The 24895-nt window shown below is 38.9% G+C and overlaps 1 protein-coding gene across 1 annotated transcript in view; it reads right to left on the bottom strand.

Moving 5' to 3' along the window:
- gabbr2 (gamma-aminobutyric acid (GABA) B receptor, 2) overlaps positions 1–24895 on the bottom strand; it is a 242767-nt gene that overhangs the window by 99371 nt on the left and 118501 nt on the right. The window contains exon 4 of the mRNA XM_065292509.2: positions 6034–6135. Coding sequence (XP_065148581.1) covers positions 6034–6135 — 102 coding nt within the window. The remainder of the gene's footprint in view (positions 1–6033; positions 6136–24895) is intronic.

Consider the following 24895-nt stretch of genomic DNA (forward strand, 5'->3'; position numbering starts at 1 on the left):
TGGGATTAGCAAGAGGAGTAGAGCACAGGATCCGCCTTTCTGATTCCCGGCCTTTCCGTCAACGATCACGCAGGCTAGCCCCAGCAGATATCGAAGATGTGAGAAAGCATTTACAAGAGCTGCTGCAGGCAGGGATAATAACAGAGTCGCGAAGCCCCTACGCATCCCCAATAGTTGTAGTCAGAAAGAAGACTGGTGCTATTAGGATGTGTATAGATTACCGACTGTTGAATAGCCGCACAATACCGGACCAATACACAACACCATGCATTGAAGATGCACTAAATGCCTTAACGGGGAGTCAGTGGTTCTCTGTACTGGATTTGCGCTCGGGCTACTACCAGATAGCTATGTCTGAAGAGGACCAAGAGAAGACGGCATTCATTTGTCCTTTAGGATTTTTTCAGTTCCAACGAATGCCACAAGGCATTACGGGGGCACCAGCAACCTTTCAAAGGTTGATGGAAAAGGCTGTCGGAGACATGAACCTTTTACAAGTGCTGGTGTACCTTGACGACGTGATAGTGTTTGGGAAAACTCTTTAGGAGCACGAAGAGAGGTTGCTCAAGGTCCTAGATCGTCTCGGTGAAGTTGGGCTGAAACTTTCAGTAGACAAGTGCCAGATCTGTCTGCCAAAGGTCAAATACCTGGGGCACATCGTGTCTGCGGAAGGAGTTGCTCCCGATCCAAACAAGATTGAGGCAGTCACTACATGGCCCATGCCAACAAACCTGAAGACGTTACAATCTTTCCTTGGATTTTGCGGTTATTACCGCCGATTCATTCAGAACTATTCTGAAATTGTTAGACCACTGACTGAACTCACAAAAGGATATGCTCCGACGCAGAGGAGAAATAAGTATGTCCAAGATGTGAACAAAGTCTACTTAAAAGAATCAGAGCCGTTCGGGGAAAGATGGGACAAATCCTGTACAGATGCATTTCATCTCATCATCCACTGTCTGACACATGCGCCTGTCCTGGCATTTGCCAATCCACAACGTCCATACATCCTGCATGTTGATGCCAGCTTGAAAGGCCTTGGTGCTGTTATCTACCAAGAACATCCTGAAGGCCTAAGACCAGTTGCCTTTGCAAGCCGAAAGCTTAGCTCTGCCGAGAGAAACTACCCCATACATCAGCTAGAATTCTTGTCACTCAAGTGGGCAGTAGTCGACAAATTCCATGACTATTTGTATGGGGCAAGATTCACCGTACGCACAGATAACAACCCACTTACGTACGTGTTGTCCACAGCCAAGCTCAATGCGGTGGGACATCGCTGGCTAGCTGCCCTATCGACATACGAGTTTGATGTGCAGTATCGCCCAGGCCGACAGAACATTGATGCTGACCTGTTGTCCAGGAATATGTCAGAGGAGGATGATGATGGCTGGGTAACCATACCTCAGTCTGGAGTGAAAACCATCTGCCAAAGAGTCTGTGTCCCAGAGTCTACAAACAGTACTCCAGTCTGTGTTGCTCAGCTTGGAGCATCTCCTCACTGTGTTCCTGACCTGTATGCATTTCCCACACACATGGAGTTAAAGTCCCTAGAACTCATGTCCAAACCAAGTCTCAGGAAGGCTCAGGAAGAGGATGAAGCCATAGGACCAGCCATCCAAGCCGTCAAGAAGGGATGCTGGCAAGAGGAGGGAAACATGAGTCCTGAGTTGTCCAGATTGAAAAGGGAAGCGGGAAAGCTGACAATGAAAGATGGATTATTGTACCGGTACAGCAAGAGACCATCTGGAGAGGTGATTAGTCAACTCGTTCTGCCAAGAGAGTTCCGTGAGATGGTTATGAAGGCCATGCATGATGACTTAGGACACCTTGGACAAGAAAGAACTGTGGACCTGCTCCGTAGTAGATTCTTTTGGCCTAGGATGTCGATGCAAGTGGAGGAATACATTAAAAACTGTTGGGAGTGCATCACTCACAAGACCCCTATACAGAGAACTGCTCCATTGCACCAGATCGTAAGCCATGGACCTATGGACTTAGTGTGCATGGACTTTCTTTCCATGGAACCTGACTCCAAAGGAATAAGTAATGTGCTAGTGGTCACAGACCATTTTACAAGATATGCTCAGGCTTTCCCAACTAAAAGCCAGAAGGCCCATGTTGTGGCACAGGTCCTAATTGAGAAATATTTCATACATTATGGACTGCCTTCAAGGATCCATTCGGATCAAGGAAGGGATTTCGAGAGCCGTTTGATCCGAGAACTGTTGACCTTGATGGGGATACGCAAGTCGCGGACAACGCCGTATCATCCGCAAGGAGACCCACAGCCAGAAAGGTTCAACCGTACTCTGCTCTCTATGCTAAGTACATTAGGCCGGGAGAAGAAGCGTACGTGGAGTCAACATGTTCCTCACTTGGTACATGCGTACAACAGCACCAAGTGTGATGCCACAGGATACTCGCCTTATCATCTAATGTTTGGGCGAGAGGCAAGACTTCCTGTTGATTTGTGTTTTGGAACATCCCCAGATGGCATAGAAGAAGTGTCTCACACCCGATATGTCACAAAGCTGAAGGAAGACTTGAAACAAGCTTACAAGTTAGCTTCTGATGCTGCAGACAAACGGCACCAGAGAAACAAGAGATTGTATGATCGCCGAGTTACCTTTCAGTCCATAGAGATTGGCGACAGAGTACTGCTCCGGAATCTAGGTTTGAGAGGCAAGCACAAACTGGAAAGTAAATGGAGTCCTGATCCGTATGTTGTCATTGGAAAGATGCCCAACCTACCTGTGTTCAAGATCAAACGAGAAGATGGAAGGTTAGGAACAAAGACTATACATCGGGACCACCTTCTTCCGATTGGACAGCTAGTAAGAATGCCAAGCACTGACCAGGAGGCTGATCCGCCTAAGAAACCTAAGACCAGAGCAGACACTCATAAGAGAAATCAAAGGGACTCAAGACCAGTGAATCCAGAGTTACAGGAGTTTTCTGATTCGTCCTCTGACATGGAGTATTATGTCCCTCACCATGTCACTCAGAGAGAGCCTGTCCCAAGGGGGCTAAATACTGCCAGACCAGTAATTGAATTAGAAGATGACCATGAGACAGAATATGAAAATGACCTTGAAGCTGAACCTGTTCCTGAAAATGATTCAGACTTGGAAAAGAGTGACCACAACACTGAACCAGAATCAGAGGATGAGGAGTGTGATCCAGAAGTAGCTTCCGAAGAGGATAGTGAAGTTGAATCAGAGTCTGAAAACAGAGTATCTGAGGTCCAGGAGGATAGAAGGCAGCACAGCCCTGAGCCTAGACCTAAGAGAACTGCCAAGCCAACTATTAGACTTACCTATGATGAGCCTGGTAAATCAAGAGATGAGCCTTTGACCATAGTTCACAGAGGGATAGTCATTAAAATAGGAAAACACTAGACACCTTAGTTATTATGCCCTTCAGACTCCTTGGTTAGTTTTTTAGTGTCTGATGAGGACATGCAGACATTTAAAAAGGGGGAGGGTGTAACCCTGTTAAAAAGTTCATTAGTATAAGATATTAAAGTTTGAATTAATAATTTCATAATTTAATAAATAGAATTTAAGGTTAAAACAAGCTAAAATGTATTGATCAGGAATGAAGTTATCATTTTGCAATGAGAGAACTGCATATTTGGTAATGTTCATGGTTTAATGAATACAGCATTTAAAGTGTTAAATATTTTTTGGTAACTAATATATGTGAAAATGTGTTAAAAAATGTCTTTAAAAATAAGAAGAAAGTGTTACACAAATGTTTGTAAATTTATTTTATTTCTGAAAGTTTTGTTTATGAGCCAATCAGAGTAGAGGTCAAAGAACCAGGAAGTAGAGACGCACGCGAGTTGTGAGCAAGCGAGTGAGATCGACGGGGATTGAAAATGTAATGTATGCACGTGTTTAGTGAAAGTGTTCAACAAGGACTCTTGTACTGAACATAAAGTGTGGTAGTTTTGTCTGTGTGAGTGGTAAACTCATCACACAAAGACAGAAATAAGTAAAAGTTAGCCGCTGATTAAGTGGTTAGTGTTTTTGCATGGACTTTTCTGATAAGTTAGCGGCCAGCGATCTCATTCAGTTAAGCCTGTGTGTAACTGGAATCGACGATGATGAAAGACACTGACGAAGCCGGATAGTGTTATCGAGTTGTGGACTTTTCTGAGATCGTCAAAATATCTGAAATCTTCTCTTCAATCGTCTTCTCTCCATCGTGAATCCTCTCGTCCTGTTCTCTGCTGCTGATGCCTTTGATCCTGTGCGTGTGAGGCTATTCACGTTGAGTAAAGGTACCATATTTTTTGTTTGGCCTGTGTGGTGAAGCAGCCATTTGGTTTGAGGCTACAACGTACCCGAGCTACATTCAGGCCTGCATCGTTTTGAACATTTTAAAGGGTATTTTCACTTTAAACTAGGGTGTTGCCGGCTAGTTTATTGTTTTGGGCCCTTATGTGTTAAATGTGAATTTGAATGCCTTTGTGATCTGAACAGTGATTTGATTATTTACATTTAATTTCTAATCTACATTTTACTAAGTAAATCGTTTATAAAAAAATAACAGGTTGTGATTACTGACTCTATTGATAATATTTTAAGTTAATTAAGAAAGAGTTTAAGGTTTATTTAAAGGTGAAAGTGTTTATTTAAAGGTGAAAGTGTTTATAGGTTAAAAGTAAGTCAAAGACATTTCAGTTTCTGTTAAAAGTGTAATTTCTGTTAAAGGGTACCTATTACTGCTTAAGTAGTATTTAAAGGTTCAGAGGGGAAAAGTATTTCATATTTTTACAAGTAGTAAATACACACACAAGTAAAACACTAATACATTTATTAGTGAAACCTCACTTATTTAATTGAAAAGGTATTTAAAGAACTCAGGATAGCCACCTCTCATTATAGTCAAGCACGCTAGAGAGGCGCTACACGTGGAATAGTCACAGAATTTTGTGCTCATTTTTCCGTGGTATTCTCACGGATCTCCGCATTTTTCCGTGGCCCTGCTACGGACTGTCTTTTTCCGTGGCATTCTCACGGATTGGTTACTCAACTGCTTTTTCCTATTTTCAAACCATTTTCGCTTCGGTTTAGGGTTAGATTTGGTGTTTGCGTTAGTATGTCACTTTAACTATTGGTTTATACTATTTTTTCTGATTTATTCTTTTATATTTTCTAAACTTTAAACAATTGTCGCCTGGCGTTGGGGTTAGAGTTGGGTTTGGGTAGGGATGTCATTTCATGTAAATCTAACCCTAAACCGAAGCGAAAATGGTAAGAAAATAGGACAAAACAGTTGAGTAACCAATCCGTGAGAATGCCACGAAAAAAGACAGTCCGTAGCAGGGAAAATGAGCACAAAATTCCGTGACTATGCCACGGAAATTCGTGAGATCAGGTTGACACAAAACTATAAATAAAGTCAAGAAGTTTGTAAAAATGCAATTCATGACAAATATTTAATGACAGGCTTTGACGTTGTGTGATTATCCTGTGTACAAACCTACTTATGAACAAATTCAATACCCTGGCAAATCTCACAGATAAATATTTCAATCTATTAGCATTTTAAAAGAGCAAGCACCTCGCGCGTGAGATTTGTTAATTTAATGGCATTAAACGTCAAAGGAGAATTTATTTGCTAGTAACCATCTGTCTCTCTTTCTCTGTTGATAACCCATAGTATTTCTATCTGGAACACAAATATCCCATAAGCCCACAAACATGCTCTGTATTATTTGGAGTGTGTAAGTATGTTTCATGGTTGAATGTTACAAGGTTAAGGGGCAGTGTAAAAATAGCCAATAATGGCCTTTATTATTGCACCACACCACGCTGTTTACAGTAAGCATTGTGCAGCAAATATTTTTCTGATATACCCTTCTGTAATAGAGTTGAACTTTTGAGCCTGACGAAGACAATAAAACATAATAACTGTAACCAGATTTGAAATCTAATTCACCCACAATTCAACACACAAAGATACATGACACATACAGTACGGTATTTATCTATGAGTGAGACATTGGGGCTCTCTTACCTTTAGTTTCTTCACATTCACACAGGGATCATTAGAGAAACTCTCTGTGTCTGCAATCTGGATGTCTGCCTTCTCCAGCTCATTGGTCAAATCATTACGCACCTGTCAGAGACACACAGAGCGAGAACGAGTCAGTGAGAGAGAGAATCGGAAATGAAAGAAAACCGAATGGGAACATGGTTTGTGGATGGTGAAGCACCCAGAAAAAACACCCAATCAAAAGCAACATTCCCTTCCTCTGAAATATGTCTCAATTCGCTCTAATCTCCTGCTGATCTCACATTTCCTTTGAATCCCAACCAGCTCAGAGACTACAAGGATGCCTGTTCTCCAGTGGTCCCATGTTCCCCCATGGGCTTTGGATAAAACATGACTCCACCTTCTTGTGCTTCAAACTTTGCTCCCCACAGACCTCATCCATCATTGTCAATGGATGCTTTTGAAAAATGGTCCAGTCTTTTCCAAATAAAGGCTCAATACCTCTCATCCTCCATAAAGATTTATGGTTTGAGAATGAAAGCATAGATCTGGTGCAAAACATCAACAACACATGCGCTAGTTTACATGCATTCGCCTTCAATGTTTTGAATACAGGCCTCTTGTGGAATAATGAATTGCACCAAATGCTGAATGAATGGACGACAACATATACATATAGATGTACTATAGATCCTAAACATATTATTGTATGCATACTATACTGTGTTGCTCGCAAGTTCGTACAGTAGTACGATTCTCATATTTCATCTATGGTCGATCTGTGTCCTTTGACCACCCATGATAAGGTGACCTGATCAGATTTTAATCTCAAATGTAAACAGGGTCTCGGACTGTGACACAAGCCTGTCAGGATTTACCTGAAAAGCCCTGCTGGTCCACATTGTTTCATTACTAATGCAATGAGCATATTTGGAGCTTAATGCTAGCAGATCCTGGAAACCCCTTTCCACATGAGCAAGTGTGCGTGTGGTCCCTGGGCAATGCTATATGTGTGGATCTCCTGAGCATGCATAAACAATTTGAGTGTGTGGGCTTGCATGTGCTTGTGTGTGAGCGCAAGGGACCTCCTGATGGGAAGATTTAAGCAAGGGAGAGAAAGTGAGAGTGTGTGTGTGAGAGAGAGAGAGACGGGTGGGTGCTGCGAAGTAAAGGAGATCCAAAGGATTATGGGATTTGGGAGCTGTCCTAAAGCTGAGGAAAAATGAGCATGATGTGATGTAAAATGCATAATGCATTTATTCACTGACCTGTCAAATGAACCTGGTAAAAAAACAGTAAACAGGAAGCCATATGAATCAGGCATAGACAAGTGCACAGTAGTTGGTGTCTGAAAGCTCTGCGGGCTAATTTACCACAAACAGAGCATTCCTGTGCTTCTCAACCAGAAACACAGACCCACTGAGGCATGCTGGATTAACACAATGTAATTTTTTAAGAAAAAAATGTCAGCTGTTCAAATTTCTATACAGCTAGCAAAATTATTATTATAAATTGTCCAGGACAGTTATACAAATATAATGACCTGGAACAGCACAATTCGAGCCACGCAAGCCAAAATTAAAATAAATGTCGCTGCATTAGATACAACAAAACATAAAACCAAGCGGAATTGGTAAACAAATGATCACAGACTTTTTCTGGATTTAATTTTAAATTTGGATGTAAACTTTTTCTTAGGCAATTTTAGTTTGACAAAAGTTTTAAACAAAATTTTTTTCAAACATTCTGCTTGACAAGTTTGTTTGTTCTTATTCTAAAATAAATGCTGTTGTTTTATAATGCATTGTATTCATAAACAGTGTCCGATGTTTAGAGCCATTATATCTACAGTTTGAGGACTGTACTCAGAGATATACAGTACCCTTAACTTAAAAAAAGTCATTTTCTCTTTGCATTACAAATATTCGCTCGAGTATGTATCAGCCGTAATAGTCCTTGTGTTAAATTTGGATTTAAATCTGTTGCTATGCCACCTCCCCGACCAGTTCTCCTCGGGCAGTTATGAAAAGAATAATCATGTGGTACAAGTTCAGAGAAAGGGCTGTTATCGCCTTCTTTAACCCAGGATTCAGTCAAAAATATAAAATCTAGATCATTGGAAGTAATGAGATCCTGAAGAATAAAAGTTTTGTTAATTAGAGATCGAACATTGAGTAGTCCCATTTTGATCGGAAGAGAAACAGCAGGTAAAGGATTTCCTCGGTTAAGTGCACGAAGGGCGCCGTGATTAGATCCTCGACTGCGAATCCGTGGCGAGAGCGAGCGAGCCGATTCCTTAGCACAGCTCCCATCAGTCGGACGAATCCACCGATACAGTCTCTCCAGAGAACAGCCGCTCACGTAGCAACCGGAGGTTAATCGAGGACCCGCTGTACTGCAAACGGTAAACCTGATAGTTCCGGAGATTAAGCCAGCCTTCAGTTTAACGCGGAGTCCCGCTCGCTTCCCTCGTCTTCTGCGACTTTTCTTCGATATTATATCAAATGTCAGTCTCCGCAGGAAAGCGGGAATATTTTAGGTAGGTGGTGGCGAGCGTGCATGGGATGTAGTCCATACTTTATCCGGTGAATTGGAAATAAAAGTACCAATGTCTAGTAGAGATTGACGATCGTAAATTAAAGGTGAAGTGTTCACCAAGTTAAAAACTGATGATAAAATAACAGACAAAGCCACAAATAAAAACCACGAAGACAAACACACGGAGATCAGATGGCAGGCCACACACACCGGTGCCATCTTGAAAATTCCTCTTGAGAATACTTTAACATGTTACCAAAAAGTTAAATATATATTGCAAATGAATACAAAATAAAATAATTTAGTTATACTATTTCACTGTTAGTCATGTTATCATTTATTTAAAAAAATCAAAACTGAGTTTGTTGTGTGGGTTATGTGTGTGTGCCACCCGCATGAGTGTGCATGTAGGTCAGTAAACTTGTTAAAAGCACGTGACTTGAGGCTGAGCTCTAATTGGCTGGTTTTCAGATCTGCTTTGGGGCGCACCCTCCCACTTTTGTTGTTAGCAAATCAATATTGTTTTTTTTTTTGTTTTTGACCTCATGTGATTAGATCGTTCTCAGAGTCTCATTACGGCGTTGCAGATTGCTATGTAACTGATAGTTGCAGTACTGATCAGTGGAAGCAAGTGAAATATTTCAAGAAAATAAGACTTTATCCCTTTACAAGGTGTTCAGTTGAAGAATAAATAAAGGATTAAGGAGCTTGGACCAGATTGAGCAGCAGGAAGTGATCGCAGTCGAGCTTACACTGTGTGCTTTTCCAGCACTTAAGGCAAATGGAGTTGGGTAACATTAGCTGGATGCTATGCAAGTCTTGCCTTTTATTGTTTTACCTGTTTGCTGATTTAAAGTCTGCATGATAGACTGTGTAAAATTTTGTGGCGCATTTGAGCTGTCTTTGCGTGTATTGGAAGAGAGCAAGATCAATCTCTAGAACAGTGGTTTTCAAACTTTATTAGGAGCGACCCTAATTTAAAAAAATAAAAATTATGCGACCCACACTCTACCCCCCCTTAGTAGCATGAAGCAGGGCGGGGCCGAAAGCCGTCATAGTGGAGTGAGCCCGGTGAAACGTGCACGCGCGCATGTATTACCTAATGAGCAGACCCGACGCCAGACACAAATTCACGGATGGGCATTTCATTTTTTCAGGGGGCACAAATGAGATCAACCTCACTACAATTCATAATATCAATAATTATGAAAATGGGCAAAAAACGAGGAAGAACTGACATACGCAACACAACGGAGGAGTCTTAAAGATTGGACCTAGCCTATACTGAAGCAGTCTAAAAACACGTCGCAGGGCTCGACATCAATGCTTGTCCGCTTATCAGGGACAAGTAACGTTAGATTAAAACACCAATAACAATCACCAAAACACGATCATGATTCTGCATCCTTTAGTCTCAATGACAACCGAAAGTGCATAATGTAATAACGCTAAGTTAAACAAATAAGTGCAGCAAACACAAAGTGAGTTAACACTGACAAAGTGGGTTAAACATACTGCGGTAAAAATGTGAAGTTTTTAATAACATGATACAGTTAAGCAGCATCACATCACGGTTGAAAATGTGACAGATTTCATGACAGTTCACTAAACAAGTAATTAATATTAAGCCACTTACATTTTAGACGCAATGTTGACTGTTTTTGTGGTTTCAGCAGCGAAAATAGTTCAAAGATAACAGCAGAACCATGTCAGTCTTACTGCAAAACTCAACCGTGTCGTAACGGTGGCGCTTTGCTTAGCAAACAATTAAACATTTCCGCGCTCACTTTCGACAAACCAATCAAATACATTAAAAATATATATTTTGTTAAATCAGACCAAACACATTTTTTTTAATTTAGGAGTTTTTATTTCCCCTTGCATCATTTAAAAAATGGCTGTGACCCCGTGCGCAATTTAATCTGCTGTCTATGAATTTAATACAGTAAGCTGCGCACGCACATGGGTCATGTGACACAGTGGTGGAGTATTTTTTTATTTAGTGTATTTAAAAGATATTTTACTGTGCTTTTTTTCAAGTGTGTTGTAATTATTATAGTTTTTATAATAAAATTGAATAAATTATTTTAGTAACATTTTTTTTTAAATCTTTCTGGCGAGTGGCGACCCAGTTTTTAATTTCTGCGACCCACCAGAGGGTCGCGACCCAGGGTTTGAAAACCACTGCTCTAGAACAAAAGTAAAACTGTTGGAAGATGTTGTCTGTCTGAGTCTGCATTAATCTGCCTTCATGCGTTTATTACACAAGATGGTTTGAGTGTCATGAGTTTGATTTATTTCAGATTTTTACATGTTTGTTGATATTTTAATTGCAATAGTATTTTGTGATTTGATTTATTCATATTTGCATGTTCAGCACAAAGTTTGTGTGTTATATGGCCTTCGTTGTCATTGAGAGAAAAAAAGCATTAATTCATCTGCTTCATGTGATGTTAAACATGTAAAGTGATGAATGCTCTCTGTTCATCTGTTCTCTTCTTCACAAATAAATAAACACTTTTAATTTGTATATGCTCATCTTGTAAGTTCATGATTAGAAATGTGAACGAAAACAATTATTACCATTAAAGGTGACATAGAATGATTGAACGGGGTATTTATCCTTGTTCTGTGATGTGACATGTAGACAAAAAAGTTTTTGTTTGGGTCTGTAATGCCTTAGAAGCTTCCTAAAAACCTCTCTCAGATAGCTCTATTAGGGTGGGGGATTTTAAACAAGTGGTTTTGCACCTATTTGGCTCCCCCTACTGGCTTAACTTGCAATCTCATTACTGATTGGCTGACTTTGCTGCCACTCAAAAAATGTAGCCAATTATTTTAAAGTGGAGGGGCAGTCAGATGCCTGTGATGTCATAAGCATCAGTTTTTCAGATTGGGCCGTTTTCTGGCTGACATTTCTAAAAGAGGAATTTCTATGAGACTGAGATGTTTAGCATGTCTAGCACTTTTTGTATGTTAGTGAATGCGGGTAGACTACCATTATTCAACAAAGACAAGGTAAAAATGGTTTTTCATTCTCTGTCCCCTTTAAAACATAAAATGATGGATAATTATTGACTATGACAGGTTCTTTAAAACGCTGTTCGTTATAAAAAATGTAACCTCTGGTGTGTGTGTCTGTGTTTGAATGATTATTACCTTGATTAGTTCATTACTGATAATAAACCCACATTATACTCAAATTCCCAGATTCGTAGTACCTTTACTTCAAGCTTTAACAGTTGACTTCAACAGTAACATTTTCAGCATTTAAGCTAAGCAGTAATGATATTCATCACCTGATGCATTACTACAGTAAATGTTTAATTTTGAGTCTGTTTGCGCCCCCCAATTTTTTTTGAATCAGCCGCCACTGCTACAGTATCATCAGTCACATTTTCTTTGCTGTTCAGGTCACATATGAGATATATACATATATACTCTAAACTATGAGATATATATAGAAAGGTGTGTGAGTGTCCGCTCGTATCTTCTTTCTGATGCTAAAGGTACAATGAGGTCTGACAGAGGACAGTGGCCTTATAATGTGACCCATCACTGACAAACTTCGGCTGTGCACTGTGGATGCACACTAAAGGGCGGATCACACAGAACGCATTTATGACAGTGGCAGGCACCTTTTTGAATGGTTTTCTATGGGCAATGAGCGTTATGCGTGCTGTTTATCCATGCCGAACGACTCGCGTTTTGGCCATCCCCCGTGCCATGTTTTTTTGCAGGAGTGCTCTGAGCGGAGATGCGCCCGACGTCATTCGCGTTTTCTATTGTCCAATTGAATGAGGGGAGAGGGGGCCTTTCGTTGTGGCGACAGAAGTTTACAGTGGCTTGAAAGAACCGGAGACTGCACTCACTCTCAGTCTACTGTTTTTTACAGTTTGTTTAAGGAAATACTAGTCCTCACAAAGCTACTGTACACACTAAGGGGCCAATCACACCAAATACACCAAATGCGACACACTCCCTTTAAAAAAAAAAAAGAGCAGTGCGAAGCGGCTTTTTTTATTAAGCAATCACTGAGTCAGCTGTCTTGTCAATCAAATATTGAAGCGTGAGCGCTCTTTTGCTGTTAACTGTCATAGTAGCAGAAACTTTAAAAAGAAGACACTTGCCCTGACCTTGTTTGAGGATGAGAGGTGCACAAACACGCAGGAGAGAGTGAGCGAGTGGAGTCCAGTTCTTCAAAGCAACTGTAAACTTCCCTCACCACAACGTAAGGCCCGCCTCTCCCCTCATTCGATTGGACAATGAAAAAACGCGAATGACGTCGGGTGCTTCTCAGCGTTCCTTCAAAAGCGTGTGCTGCGGCTGGTGGCAGAAACCGCAAGTCGCTCGGCGCGCATAAACAGCACGCATACGCTCCCTGCCCATAGAGTATCATTCAAAAAAGGTGCCTGCAACTGCCATAAACGCTTTTGGTGTGATCAGCCCCTAACAGGGTTTTCTGCCAAGCAGTTGCTATGTTATTCCTAAGCAGTTTTGAGTGGCGTTTAGCACACGGTAGTGACCACAAAAAACCAGGATCAAGTAAAGACCAAAATGACAGATAAAAGCAATTTTCACACTTTCGGACATCAGACAAATGTTTAAAACAGTCTACAATCAGAGCCATTTATATCCACATAGGGTATGTTGGATGTGAAGAAAATGTCACTTGTGTAGAATGACTTTGAAATGGGCGACAGTGATAGCAGAACTGCACTTTGTAAGCTCTACACTCCTACGATTTTACAACAGAATTTAAAACAAGGTGTAAAAAGCAAAACCATTTTGCCCTACAAAGGCAAAAGGCAATAACTTTGACTTAGGTCGAAAATTAGTTATTGATATTTTTGGGACATTTGAGACCTCCTTTATGATCTGGATAAGTATCTCGGTTTCATTTGGGTTTTTTTTTTTCTAGAAAAGAACAATCAAGAAGAAAATATCTGACAACTATAAGCAAGTTAAGTTAAGCTCTTTTGCCTACACTGTAAAAAAATTCCGTAGAAATTGCAGCTGGGTTGCCGGTAATTTACCGTAGATTTACATTTATGTTATTTACTGGCAATAGTTTGTTCAAAGTTAAATGAGCATTAAACATTTACAAGTCTTTGTCTTTACAGAGTAAAACTAAAAAAACAGCATCAAGCAAAACATTCTGGGAAACAAAATCTGAAGCAAAAAACAGAAAAAGGTTGATGATGATTTCTGATTCCCAGAATGCTTTGCATGAGGCTGTTATTGTATAGTTTTATTCTGTAAAGATAAACCCTTGTTAATATTTAAAATGTATTTAACTTTGAACAAACTCTTGCCAGTAAATAACATAAATGTAAATCTACGGTAAATTACCGGCAACCCAGCTGCAATAACATTGAAATTTCTACGGAATTTTTTTACAGTATACAAAGGCAGAATTGGTATCTAACAGTACGGTTCTGTAAATAATATCAGTATACAGAAATTTTGTATCATTGTATCCCTACTACAGTGTGTTTAGACAAAGGGTTTCAAGTGGTCCTGAAAAGTTAAGCCAAAACATTTCAATCGCCCCCTGATGCTGGCTGCAGTATAGAATATAAACCCTGCCCTCCATGTAAACGAATGAGACGTGACCCAATCTCAAACATCAAATAACACTTAATATAAATTTTACCCAAGGTTTCTGTTATTTTAGTTATTTTATTTATTTGAGGTACTTCAAGTGTTGGCTTAAGCTGGTTATTAGATGCTATTAAAAAACAACTTTAAGGTGGTGTGTGTAAATTTTAGCAGCATCTTATGGTGAGATTGTGAATTGCAACCAACACCCCTCAATTTCAAAACACATATGGTAGCCGCCACAGGACAAACATGTCGTCGTCTGAGATAACGTAGGGACGAAACACGCTCTGTAGAGCAGTTTGTCCGTTTAGGGCTAATGTAAAACATGGTGGCGACTTCCATGTAAGGTGACCTGCGATATATGTAGATAAAAACGTCTCATTCTAAGGTAATAAAAACAATAGAATTCATTATATAAGGTCTTTATGCACCACTGATAATATAGTTATGTATATTATGTTGCATTTCTGTCAAGAGACCCTTATAAAAGTTACACAATGCACTTTTAATTTGTGTGTTTGTGATTGGGTCAAAAAGGAAAATGGTCAGAGCCTTGATACCGCAGATACACCATACGAACACAACTGCGCTGACTCTGGCTCCAAATCACGTCATCTGTGCAAGATGTCAGCTGACATTTTTTTATATTTTGGGTTGATTTTTATACAATGTAAATCTATTTAAACACGTCGTCCATCTTTTTTACAGTCTATGGTTAAGACCACGACAATACCAAGAATTATAAACATAAAAATGTAAATGCTTCAAAATTTAAAAAATGTAAACATTTATGATGAACTTTTAATAGACTCATATTTTAAGACTACTTGGAATAAGCAATAAAATTCATACAGTATATACATGTAATATGTAAAATCAGAAAACGTAAAAGACGAAAGCATGGTATAAAATATGTGATTAAAGTTTTTATGTGACCTTCAAAAAATAAATAAATAAATAAAAAATAAATCTGTTTTATGTTTTTTGTATCCAAAGTTTGAAACACACAATGGCAAATTCACTGCTCTTTAAAAAACTTGACATCTATAGACAGACATTGCATGTCTGCTTTTGTTCATGTTTTATTTTTGTCCCATAATATTCCCAATCCCACTGCTCGCATGCACCTGTGTTCTGGGGTACAGATGCAACAGAAAGCCAAATCCAGCCCTACATAATTACAGACAAGTCTATACTGGATTGGGCAGTAGCACCGGGATTCCCCTATCCTCCATGAGCACAGAACGCATCAGACAGAGGTCAGGCACAATGCGAACGACAGCGGAGCTGCGTGCTTTATACACCGCTGCGGCAGAGAGGACGAATGCATCTATTTATAGAATGAGATTTAATGAGCCTTTAAACTGAAACAGATTTAAATAGGCACAGGGCAGGACACGATGGCCAGCAGGCTCACATAAGCTGATGCTCACAGATAGGACTGCCCGTAGGGTCAGTTTCATGAAAAGGAGAATCAGATGACTTAGAAGTTCTTAAATCTTCTCCTTGGGGATCGCAATTAGCTCGATCGTGCTTGTTTTGCCTGAACGTATAATTGTTGATTAAACCAGCAGAAATATTACATGCACACACATGCATTCATGCCTGTGAACATGTACCTGAATAAAGACCCATTACTGACACTACTGGAGCGTATTCAATAGGTCACTAATGGAGCACATTGGTGTAAAAGCGAACATCACATACAGCAGTGAAGCTTATGGTGACCTCACAATGAGAGAGAGAGAGAGAGAGAGAGAGAGAGAGAGAGAGAGAGAGAGAGAGAGAGAGAGAGAGAGAGAGAGAGAATTGCTTTTAATTATGGCTACTATGATGGATGCAGGCTTATATGCTTCCAGACTTTCAATTATAGATATACAAAATGGTTGTATGCTCCTGTATAGCTCAGTGGTAGAGCATCAGCAGCGCAAAAGGTCATAGGTTCGAACCCAAGGAACACATGGTAAAAATGTATATCTTGTATGCACTGTACAGTAAGTCGCGTTGCATAAAAGCATTCACCAAATGCGTACATGTAAATGCCCATGTTTATGTTGTCATATATTTACATTGGTCATTTATTTAACATTAGCCTATTTGATATGATTTTTAACCGTGTATTAATTGTATCAACAATATACAATATTACATGGATATATCCATATTCATATTTATGCAGTTATTATATCAGATATAAAATTTCACACAAATGCACAAACATACACAATCCAACTCAAGTGTGAGGCCTGACAAATAGGTTTAATTCCTCATCGAGCCCCAAGTCACCTAATCTTTTACCACATAAAAAAGGAGATTGGGGTTTAATCTTTGAAACAGCACACCGGTGTATGATTCACGTTGGAGTGTGAACAGACCTTAATCCACTTATTGATAGACACTCAGGCAAAACAAAGACAGTCTCCTGCAATGTGTCAGATATCTAACACAGGCAGGACAGGTGCTAAATTAGTTCATTTGAACAACCAGAACGAGAGCTGAGATAGGAACCGGGAGCAGTTACGCACAAAAACACCTAACTCAGATACGGATGAACGTATTCTTGTTTAATCTTGGCGGTAAGTGGCAATGATTTGGATTTCTATGCAATTACATCCAGGCACTTCTGAAAATTTATAACACTTTCTGATTCAGAAATCCTAACAACCCGGAGACTTCAAGAAATGGCCAGTAGATGAACACGTCCTAGTGTCCGTGACACAACAGATGGACCTCCTCCTGAAATGTTATGCAGCGCAGACAGCTATCCTACGGTACGTAGCCGCTGTGGTGAGAGAGCGTGATGCTGGTGCAGACATGCTAATCAGAAACCCATTCCCTCCACAGACAGGTTGATGTGATCAAGTATATCCGGGAATTCCATCCGGAAGTGAAGATAAAGGGATTTATATCTTCCCTAACTCTCACCGTGACTTTTATCCCCTCAAAGCAAAACGCTGTTGACTCATTCAGATACAGAGCGTGTGCTTTCGAATGATTTTGGTTTGAGTTTTTTAAATCAAAATGTCATTGCCGTTTTAAAACAAAAATGCACTTTAGTTTCGAATGAATACAGGAGGTTAGTGTTGGGGAAGCTACTTTGAAACTATAGTTCGATAATATGTATCAGTAAAAGTAGTTAAACTACAGCCAAGCTACCCATCTGAAAAAGTAGTAAGCTACAAGTTACAAGTAAAAATAGCTACATTAAAACTACTTCTATTTTTTTTACAAATAGCTGAATATAATTGTTAATGAAAACTGTTTAAAGAGACACTCCACTTTTTTAAAAAGATGCTAATTTTTCAGCTTCCTTAGAGTTAAACATTTGATTTTTACCGTTTTGGAATCCATTCAACTGATCTCCAGGTCTTGTGGTACCACTTTTAGTATAGCTTAGCATACTCCATTGAATCTAATTAGACCATTAGCATCATGCTAAAAAATATTCAAAGAGTTTCGATATTTTTCCTATTTAAAACTTGACTCTTCTGTATTTACATCTTGTCCTAAGATTGACAGAAAATTAAAAGTTGCGATTTTCAATGCAGATATGGCTAGGAACTATACTCTCATTCTGGTGTAATAATCAAGGACTTTGCTGCCGTAACATGGCTGCAGGAGGTTCAATGATATTTCGCATCACCTGAAAATAGTCCCCTTGGTAACTTTCAAAAGCAGGGGACTATTTTTGATTAAAAAAAATTTGATAAAAAATCAAATGTGTAGCCTCTTATGGAACGGCTGAAATTCCACAAGGGGGCGCATTTGTTCCTCAGACGTTGCACAATAAACATGACATCCGAATATATTCATTATAAATCATGAATGAAAAGTGAGATTCGAACGAATGTCTGTTAGTGAACTTATTGTATACACTATTTATATCGTAATTCGGTCAGAAACTTCAAGATTGTGAGATGAACAAATCGTTTTGGATTAAAAGGCTTGGATATTCCATTTCCTTGGACTTTTGGGGATTTATGAACAATTTGTTTTGGACAATTTCACCGAAGCGGATAAAGGAAAGATTTTGAAGGTAAGTAAATATCCTAAATCGGCGCCGCCCGGTTCAGGTAACTAACAACTAGATTACAGTTTTATGACTGCTAAAAATCATATTATGCTTTCTGTGTGCGCTTAATGGAATCCCGAAAGTCTAAGCTTTACAACGATGTGCTGCATGACCGTATATTTTGAAGATTTAATGCTTCAAAGTTACAATGACGTAATGCAGCCTCACGTGCAAGGGAGGGGGTGTGCCGTGTACGGCACAGTGTTCCTTATCAGGTTAACTCTAGGGGAGCTGGAAAATGAGCATATAAAAAAAAGGGAGTGTCCCTTTAAAGAAAAGGATTTTGGGTTTTAAACAATTTAATGTAATACAACTATGATTTCAGTATTGTTTTAGTTTGTGAACTACATTATACACAGATATTTAGCTCAAACCACCAGTCTGCAAATTGGCAATAAATAGGCATAAAAAAGAACAAAAATAGAGAACAGATTTTTTTTTAAATGACACTATTATTTCAGTTCTTAATAATAATAATTCTAAATCGTTATTAATAATTATTAAGGCATTCCAGAGGCACAAAATAATGTAGCATCTGGTTGTGCTACATTGCTACTTGCTGAAAAAGTATTCCACTATTGTTGAAGCTGCACTTGCTAAAAGTAAATGAACTACCATCAAGCTACAGAAAAAAGTTAGTAACTCATAGTTAACTACTTCCCAACACTGCAAGGGTGTTACCAAATCAGGAATTGATGGTGAGAAAATGACTGAAAGTCATTCATATTCCAGTTGCTGAAAAAGTTGAGGTTGCTATATACATATAGTCAGGGGTTAAATTGGGATTTGTTATGTGGGGGGGCTCTGCGGGGAGGGGTACTTCAAGGGGTAACATGTTTAATACTGATGATAGCAAAGCCACTGGTGTGTTTCAATGACATTCTGGACCTCTGATAGGATTTGATAAGTTTCAGCTTTAAAGCTGTGCCAGAGGTTGACCCAAATTATTTTAAAAAGAATTTTAAATGATGCAAATCTATGAGTTTGACACCCTATATCCATTTGTTGCACATGTCATTATGCACAATTGATCAAATTTTAAAGGAAGTTAAAAGAATCAACCTCTTTGAATAATTCTAGGCATAAGATAGGCTACCACAAAATACTAAATTAACAAGAAAAGGTACAACACACAGTACTGTATCATCTTATAAATTAGCCATGGAGATTCCCTATGCTGGTCAGCAGCTAAAACAATCATATAGTTAGGTTTGATTTGTGTAATCAAAATACATTATTTTATTAAACTATACAATGAGTTATATCCAGTGTTATCCTTAACATAATGTAATTAAATGAGTGACATACATACTTTAATCCTTTACACGTTTCTAGTCTTCTATGAAGTTTTCTCGACGTGGGCACCGTACCATTATTACCTCTGTCTCTCTCTCTCTGTCTCTCTCTCTCTCTCTCTCTCTCTCTCTCTCTCTCGTCAAATGATCCTGCGTGAGAGCGCGTTCTTGAAGTTCTGAGTTTTTTCGCTTGCGTTGCATAACTTGCGCGAAGACGCATTTAAAGGGAAAAGCGCGTGTTTTCGCGGCAATTGTGGCGCCCAATTCGCGTCATTTTCATCGCCCCGTGCGAGGACGCGCCTGGTTGCGTCTTTGCATTAACTTTGTATGTAATCTGCTCGCGCAAATCGTTGAACTTGCGTTGGTAAGTATGCCCCATAATGAATGAAAACGCATTATTCCCTTCGCGTCAGTGCACACGCACCAGCACAGCGAGTACACTGGCAAGAGCAGAGCGCGACCTTCAGCCTATGTGCCGGGGCTTAGCCCCGGACGGCCCCGGCCCAATTTAAACCCTGCATATAGTATACAGCGACTACCAGTAGGAGCTTATGTGATCCATCTCCCCTGAGATGTTGTATTCAAGGCATATTGTGAAGTTAATGTGAGTGATTTTCCTGTTCTACTGTATAGGATTTGTCTTTGCCCACATACAGGGATACAATTAACAAAATGATGAGCAGAAAACAGTATCGCAAACTGTCGGGATTCTGGGTGTGCCTGATTCATCTTGTTTATAATGCAATGCATGATACACTGCTGCTAATACCGCAGGCCACAAGAAAACTGATTTCCTGTCAAACTAAAACATTGATTTTTTACTAGCAATACATAATTTTTGTGATCGGAGTTTCAAACGTTTTGTGCAGCTCAACAATATTAACGTTAAGGAGTCCAGCCGCAGGAACACATGCTAGCAACCAATACAGTAGCACAGTGACCTGACGACCTTCAGTATTAAAATCACTTTATAAAACGGGCAGTTCTGGTTCTTCATTCTGATTGGTTGAAACGCGTTCTAAGCCGTGATAAAATACACCGGTAACCTCACGGTTCAGACCACATTACATAAGTATCACTGCGCCACTGTTGCTGCATACTGATTTATGAAAATAAACACCACAGTCTATAATCATATTTTTAAAATTGCAAAATTAATGGCGATCCAGATAACTGTCAATAAATATTGTTGAGTCATCTCGTCGATAAAGAGAAAACGTTGTCTGAAGAGTTTATAACTCAAGTTCATACGTCCGCTATTATCCACTGGGTGGCGATCTTACCCAACTTAAACACTGACGCATTCACTCAACACTGAAAACACAGCGTGTAAGTTCTGATGGCTCAATCTGATCTCTTACAAAAGTTATTCACAAATATGGAATTATCTCTGCTTTTAGCTAAAAAATTTTAGAGGTGATAAGAGAACAATGAAGGTAGGATGAATGAAAGTTTTTTTGTTTGTTTTTGTTTGAAAGCGGATGGTCTGTTCTTTCATTTGATATTTTATGTTTGTTTAAAGAAGACAATTTTTCTGCAAGGCATTAAACTAAAACTGGGTGGCAACTTAAAAAAAAAAACGCTGACGGGGAAAGAGTTAAGCATGCTTCCAAACATATTTGATCATCACTTCAACAGCACAATATCAATGTTAATGTATAAATTAGATAAATGTTGATTTATAAAATAAACACCACAGTCTTAAATCATATTTTCATTGTGTTTTTGCTGCATCTCTGTTGGTTGGGAACTGCGCTCTGTTTCAGTCACACTTGATTCTGAGGAACTACTTTGTTTGGCGGAAGAGTAATATTTGTACTAATATAAATTAATTACAACTTATTTGTGTTTTATTTTATAAAATCCCGCTAACGTTATGCATATGAAGTAACCGTTTTATAAACGCAATAAACCCCTTGAAGCGTTGGGTTACCAGTGCATTTTATAACAGCTAAGGGTGTCCGCTTCGCGTCGTGCCTAACAACGCCCCTTAGCTGTTATAAAATGCACTGGTAACCCACTGCTTCTCGGGGTTTATTGCTTTAGTAATTCACTTTAGCTAGAAAACACTGATTTATCTCCAAAGATTTTTATCCTTTTAACTTTTTGGGGCTCTTTCCTGGACAGGGCTTGAATATGCCTTAAAGCCATACACCAGTAAAAAAATGAAAATCACCCCATGATTTACTCACCCTCAAGCTATCCGGGATACATATGACCATCAACACAAGTGAAGTTACAATATAATAAACGTCCTTGCTCTTCCAAGCTTTTTAACGGTAGTAAACAGTGATAAGGGAACAACTTATGACTCTGAAGCCCAAATAAAGTGAATAAAGAAAAATATCTATATTTTAAACGTTATAAAATATAATAACTAGCTTCCGTTTGCAGCCAATGCACATTCACCATAGGTTCAACAATGCGTAGTGACGAACGCATAGACACAAAGAAGAGACGAAAGCAATCACAGTCCTGAATAAGATTATGAATGTGTCCCAATTCGAAGGCTGCGAATAATGGCTGCATATAATGTCTGGATATTCTAAAATAAACAATTTAAACCTTTATTAAATAAAAGTGTATTTATCAGAAAAAAATTTTCTTGTCACTGTTTAAGTATTATAAGTTATCTCTTGTGTTAATTTATATTCTTTATATGTTAATTAATATTTTTCTTACTTCATATTTATGTTTATAAGTCAGAAACGTCTCTGCTGTGTCCTGCTGACAGGCGCAGTGGGCGCGTGTAGCAGGTGACGCCTATTATGGGTCCTCTGAAGGATAGAGCGTCTCATTTCAGTTCTCTTCGCGAACTTCTGAGTCTTCCACCTTGAAAGACCGAGTGCTCAGCTTTTAAGGTTGCATGCTTATAAGGTTGCAGCCCTTGAATTGGGACATAGCTAAAGTCTTAACCAAGGATTTCAAAGAAAATGGTGCAGTATTTCAATATAAAACAAGATAAGATTTAGTTATCCCAGCTAACACACAACGTACCAGTTACATAATTTATTGGTCATTTTTCATTATTTACGATTTACCAGCTGGCAACATAACTGTTACGTCCCAGGTATTTATTTTATTGTCTTTATTTTAACTCTTTCCCCTCTATTGACGAGTTATCTCTTCAATAAAGAGAAAACATTTGTAGAAAAAAAATATGTTCCTGATGAATTTTTATGTAAATCTGCAAAAACCACAATTGGCACACTTTTATCCAATTTATGAAAAACTGAAGCCAAAACATTATTTACTCATTTTAAACTCTGTGTATGTTTTGATTATCGCTCTGAATCTGACAACTAACGAAATTCCTTCACAAAAATGCAATTATTTCAGCTTTCTGCAAAAAAATAGTATTTTAAAGAAAAATACTCATATTTAAGAGTTTATAAGCAAAGAAAAAAATATAAATAGGATGAGACAGTTTTTTCCATTTTGTTTGTTTATTGAAAGCAAAGGTCTGTTAGGGATGTTCATATCAGTTAATTTTCCCGACCGACAACCGCAGCTTATGAACCGAGTAAAAATACAGTTGACGGTTGTCTGCGACCTAGTTAAAACAAAACATTTCCTTTGAATGTGCAAACAGCTGCGACAGATCAACAACAGAACCAGGATTCATACATTATTATACATATCACGCAACATTACATTATCAAAAAGCACGCGATCAGTCCAGATGAATAATATCCAAAGAGGGCAGATTGTCTCTTTTTCATCTACCACAGTGGTCATTTCTAAAGCAGGATGCTTTTCAAAAAGTTTTGCTTTTGCGTCGTCTTTCTCCGTTTGTGCAAAAAGAGAGATGTTTATGGTCAGGGACAGAGGCCATCAGCGAACGTCTGTCCGGATGTGCGCGAGACGGAGACGGACCGTGTCATCTTGCGCGAACACGCGCGCGTCTCCGATCAGCTTTCAAACACGCACACAAATGATTTCTCATATAAATGATTACTTTATCAGACCGTCAGGGCAGCAATAATTTGTGTCATTTACACGACATTCACAAATTAAAGATAGAAAAGTGGCGAAATGTCTGTCGGCTCATGAAGACACACACTGTGCGTTAACAAATATTTTTTTTCTTTTAACTGATAATGTTAATCGGTCATAAATTCTTACCTTCGGTTAACGGTTAAACGGTCAATGTGAACATCCCTAGGGTCTGTTCTTTCATTTGATATATTTGTATGTTTATATATTTTCAGAAGAAAATTTTCCTGTAAGGTATTTTGTGAAACTTTTATGAAAATCACTTTTGAAAATCAACTTATCAAAAAATGGCTGTCGGGGAATGAGTTAAGGTTGGGAGCAGCGTTACCCTGGCAACTGCATCATGTACTTAACTAAAGAGGACAGCAACTTCCCTGTCTGAAAAACTATGCCTTCACAATTCAGAAATGACATCCTCGTTCAAGTTATGGAGAACCCATAAATGGGTTAATTTAGATGTAGTGTTTTAAACACATGTTCAGTAAAATGAAGTATTCCAATTCTGAGTCTGTCATTCATATAAAAAATCTCTAAAATAGTTAAAATAAGGCAAATAAGGACAAGTTAAAATAGTTGTACTGCAGATGTCCGCCCAACGAATATTAAATAAAAGATTTAAATTACTTACTGGTTATCAACACAAAACTTTTAATCCATTACGTTGTCACGACGTGACCACGACATGCAGATTACATTGAGAAGTCATCATATTAAGTTGTCATTACGTTCACGTATTTTTGGCTTGCTGGGATCCGTATCTGTAGCTACAACAACTCACAAATTCAAGGTTATCGCGAGAGTCCATCCTCGCATCGTACACTACGCTACTTTCTGGTGAATGCGTATTGGATGTTACCAAAAGTTTTTTGCTGGCCAAATGTAATTTGTAGTTGCGGATAAAGCATCTGCTACAAGATAAAGGATCCATTGTTGCAAAACCTTTTCCTATTAGCTACAAAAACAGCAGTGTTCGCCAAACAGAAGCAGAATCATCAGGATTTGCTAGTACCAGCAGTACATACTGTATGATCTATGGCTAGGTGGATCTGTAATGTTGATCCTTGTTTTAGATCTATCACCTGAGGAATACTTTAAACTCTAACAGCGTGCGGTTACTATGGAGGGGTTGTGTGAGAAAGTGACGCTAATATCCATTTGCCCCCGGAGGGTTTCAACTACATGTCCCACTGGAGGAAGGAATTTCCAGAGGCTTACGATAAACATACAAACACATAATCCATGGTACCCATAGTCTACTTACTTTCTTCACTTTCATTTGATCTTAATTGAATAAGACTGACATTAAAGTCCACAGAAAAAAATCAGAACAAAAGGTAGATACACTGAAACAGAGAAGCACTCTGTTATGCAGAGCAAT

This window comes from Paramisgurnus dabryanus, chromosome 19, assembly GCF_030506205.2.
Source record: "Paramisgurnus dabryanus chromosome 19, PD_genome_1.1, whole genome shotgun sequence".
In the NCBI taxonomy this organism is placed as follows: Eukaryota; Metazoa; Chordata; class Actinopteri; order Cypriniformes; family Cobitidae; genus Paramisgurnus; species Paramisgurnus dabryanus.